Here is a 4,218-nt window from a genome sequence, read left to right as displayed (position 1 = left end):
GGGAGCTGCCCCCAAGCTGCAGGGGCTGTGGCAGGGTTGTAAACTGGGGGGGTGTGGGGCTGTGAGCACCAGCACCCCCTCACCCCCCTCCCAGCCCACCTCACCTCACCCCCCCCGCCGCTTGGAAGAGGAAAAAGTCAAATTTGACACGTGACAGGCCGGCAACTGAAGGCCGTGCGTTGCCTGTGGGCAGTGGGCAGGCTGTGGGCCTGGAGCACCCAGTGCCCTGCTTTCAGCCAGGACAGGTGTCACATCCCCCCTAGCAGCTGTTGGGGCGCCGCGTTTTGGGTTGGGATGGGCAGGGTGCTGAGAACACGCGGCTGTTGTCGTTGCAGGCAGCCTGGGGGTGCAGCAGGAGCTGGGGGGGGGGCAGATCCAGGACAGGCCAAGCAGACCCCAACTGGCCAAAGGGGTATTCTGTACCATCCGGTGGTGAGGGATTTTTTTTTTTTGTCAAGGACAAGGTCCGCGTGACTGCTAATCACAACAGGTGGGGTTGTTTTCGTGCAGTTGTTTGGCTGAGTGCTTTTTTGACTGATAATCTTGTGTGAGACACTGTCTGCCCCTGTGAAGTTCACTCGAAAAGCAAGGCTATTTGGGCAGTAAAATGGAGCATGATCTGACCATACTGGTGTCTGTCGTGCTTTTGGCCGTGCTTCCTGCAACAATCTGGGGTCGTGCTGAGCAATTATAGGGGGGCTGGGCAGAGAACAGACCAACCCCCACCTCTCCACAGCCTCCTTGAAGGTACCTCTAGAGCGATAAGGTCGCCCCTGAGCCTCCTGTATCCAGGCTGCACAACCCCAGCTCCCCCAGCTGCTCCTCGTAAGATTTGTTCTCCAGACCCCTCACCGTGGGTCCCTTCCAACTTGGGATATTCCTGGATTCTGTGAAAGAAAGTCAAGCAACCAACAAACCGTGCTGTGTGCCCAGCAGGGGCACTCCTGCCTGGGGACTGCCCACCACTGTGAATAAAATCCCAGCTTCGCTGAGAGCCTCGCCTCAGCCCATTACTGGCTACGGAATGGCTCTCACGCAGGGAAAGCACGTGCAGAAACGCTTTATTTTCCTGAAAAAAAAGGGAAGCTGAGGGGCGAGGGGGTGCGGAGGGGGCCCTCACCCTGCGGCACTCCGTCCCTGTGTGCTTCCAGTGCCGTCCCCGGCAGGACGCCAGGGTGGGGGCACCGCAGGGGTCACCAGCCGGGGGGGCTTTCCCCCTCGGCCACCGCAGCACCCCCGGGACCCCCTCCCGCATCACAGCTCGGGGGCGTCGGGCTGGCCCTGGGGGAGCGGCAGCCGGAGCTCGGCGTCATGGCGGACGACAGAGAAGAGGCCGACGACGGCGAGCAGCGCCAGCAGCATGAGGCCGCAGCAGGCGGAGAAGATGCTGCGGGTGCCGGGCCCGTGGTCGGCGCCGTGCAGAAGCAGCAGCCCCAGACAGGCCAGCAGGTTGAGCGGGACACGGCACCAGTTCGTCACCCCCGGCCGGTCCTTCTCCGGGATCGCCTTTGTGAGAAACAAAGCCATGTTTTTTTTCAGTAGAGAATTCCTTATGTGTGCCCCAGGGGGGTCGTGGAGTCATAACATGGAGAAGCGGAGAAGCACAAAGCAGATAAGTGGACAGTGGGAGGCCTCGCTGTTCCAAAATAAGGTGGAAGCTTGAGACAAACAGGATGAGCAGCATGGGAACAGTGAAACAAAGATCCCAAGTTCTCAAAACGTAAGAAAGGAGAAATTCAAGGGTTGAAAACAAGAAAAATGGTACATGTATGGTATAGAGGAGCGTCGAGCAGCTTGTGAACCTGCAGTACTCAGCCACGAGGAAACAGGGGAGGTAATTGGGTGTCAGGGAATAGGGAATAAAAGGTTAGGCTTTGTTAACTAAAATGCACTCCTAATTGGCAGGACAGCCACCGCTGCAAGCGCAAATAAAATAGCTGCACAGAAGAGCCTGTCTGAAGAAAATGATTTGAGATTTTTCTCACACCTTGCGCCGCAGGAAGCCCATGGCGGGGAAGTAGAGCCCACAGGAGAGCTCGAGGAGCAGGAAGGCCACGAAGGACTCGGCTGGGCTCTCCTGGCTGGGGTTGGTGGAGAAGGCGAGCATGAAGAGGGAGAAGAAGCCCACGAGGACGGAGAGCGAGAGCACGTGGACGGGCTGCAGGCGGTACCTCGGGGACACGGCCAGGCGGTACAGCGAGGTGCCCACCATGCTGGCCGCCATGAAGCTGGAGAAGACGATGCCCAGCGGCGGCCCGTGGGGGTCCAGCACGGGCGTCCAGAGGAAGACGAAGATGTAGATGACGCTCTCGAAGAGCGCCTGGACGGTGCCTAGCAGCAGCACACGCCGGTCCGCCAACAGGCGCCGCAGGCCGTCGGTGCAGCTCTTGGCGAGTGCCCGCTTCTTGCCGTAGTTCTCGTCCCAGTCCTTCAAGGCCACGGCGCCCGCCAGCATCAGCAGCGGGATGGACGCCATGAAGGGTGCCACCGGGCCCAGCCCCAGCCACTCGGCAGCAGCGTTGGCCACCACCCCGGCCCCCACGGCCAGCACGTGGTTCCAGAAGGCTGCCTGTGAGAAGGTGGCGGCACCCACTCCGCCGGGAAGTCGTGGTGCTCCACATGCTCGTGGACATACCAGGCCTCGAAGGCGCAGAAGAGCAGCGCCGTGGACAGCCCGCCCAGCACCCTGCCCACCGCCAGCACCAGGTAGTCGTGGGACAGCTTGGTGAGGCAGCAGGCCGAGTAGGTCAGCGAGAAGAGCACGCACGACGCCCGGCGGCCCAGCGCGTCCACCAGCGAGGCGGCCACGGGCCCAAAGAGGACGCTGGAGGCAAAGCCGCAGACGTACAGCACGGCAATCTGCGTCTCCACGAAGCCGTAGTGCTGGTACAGCTTGTACAGGTACGGCCCCTGCAGCCAGTCGGCAGCCAGTGCGGGCAGGTAGCCGCGCAGGAAACCCCGCTGGAAGCGGGCGAAAGCCGGGTTGGCGCCGGGGGGGGGCGGCAGCGGTGGGGGGGTGTGAGCGGCGGGCAGCCAGCTCCAGCCCCAGCGCCACCACCAGCAGCAGGGCGAGGGCGGCGTAGGCGGCGAGCAGCATGGCGCGCCCGGCCCCGCGGGCATCCCTGGGGAGGCTGCAGGGTGTGGGGGGAGAACAAAGTTGGGAGGGCAAGGTGGGTGATGGGGAACCCCCCCGGGACGGGCAGGGGCCTGGGGGGCCGTGGGAGGAGGCCCCGGCCTGGGCACACGGTGCCCCCCCCCCGCCCTCCGCACCCCTGGGTGGCTGCGGGACTGAGTCCCGCACCCCCCGCTGCCCCCTCCCCGCCCTATGGACCCTCCCCCAAGCCCCCCTCCCTATGCACGCCCCTGCTGCCCCCCCACCCCCCCCCACCCCAAAGGCCCTCCCCACACCGTTCACCCCCCTCCATGCCCCTCCCCGGCCCCGCCTTCCCACCCCATGCACCCCCCCGGCCCCCTCATACACAGCCTCCCATTGACCCCGCCCCACAGAGCCACCCCAAGGCTCCCCAGGCCCCCCCAAGGCCCCCCAGGTCCCCCCCAGAGCCCTTAACCCCCCCAGCCACCCCGCAACCCTCCTAAAGTACCCCAGGGCCCCCCCCACCTAGCCCCTCAGCGCGGGGAGAGCAGCCGCGCACCCGGCGCCTCTCACGCACCCGCTACCGCTTGGCGCCGGCCGCCTCCGTGGGCGCCGCCATCTTGGCGCGCGTCACATGACCAGGGCCCCGCTCCCGCCCCGCCCGCACTGGGTGATGCTGGGTGGCCATGCGCATGCGCGGGCTCAAGGAAGGGGGCGAGCCCCTCGCCGCGCGCACCACGTGTCCGCCAGGTCACGTGGGAAGAGATCACGTGGCAGCGCTCGGGGACTGTCGGAGGCGCTCGGCTCCGTTCGGCTCCACTCGGGGTCGCTCGGCACCGCCCGCCCCTCCTGGGCCTGGTGTAACTGCCCCCCCACCTGGTGTAACTGCCCCCTCCTGGTGTAACTGCCCCCCCACCTGGTGTAACTGCCCCCCCACCTGGTGTAACTGCCCCCCCACCTGGTGTAACTGCCCCCTCCTGGTGTAACTGCCCCCCCTCCTGGTGTAACTGCCCCCCCTCCTGGTGTAACTGCCCCCTCCTGGTGTAACTGCCCCCACTCCTGGTGTAACTACCCCCATCCTGGTGTAACTGCCCCGACCGGGTGTAACTGCCCCCTCCTGGTGT

The 4,218-nt window shown here is 65.0% G+C and overlaps 1 protein-coding gene across 1 annotated transcript; it reads right to left on the bottom strand.

Moving 5' to 3' along the window:
- Positions 1-1,050: 1,050 nt before the first annotated feature.
- Positions 1,051-3,831, bottom strand: MFSD5 (major facilitator superfamily domain containing 5). The gene is given in 4 exon segments (XM_084307238.1): positions 1,051-1,506; positions 1,988-2,583; positions 2,586-3,131; positions 3,672-3,831. Coding segments are annotated over 3 exon segments (1,383 nt in total). The 5' UTR covers positions 3,121-3,131; positions 3,672-3,831; the 3' UTR covers positions 1,051-1,254.
- Between the last annotated feature and the right edge of the window lie 387 nt (positions 3,832-4,218).

This window comes from Netta rufina (assembly GCF_964035555.1).
Source record: "Netta rufina genome assembly, contig: SCAFFOLD_138, whole genome shotgun sequence".
Lineage (NCBI taxonomy): Eukaryota > Metazoa > Chordata > Aves > Anseriformes > Anatidae > Netta > Netta rufina.
The sequence above is the reverse complement of the archived record's forward strand: the minus strand, read 5'-3'. Positions and strand labels throughout refer to the sequence as shown.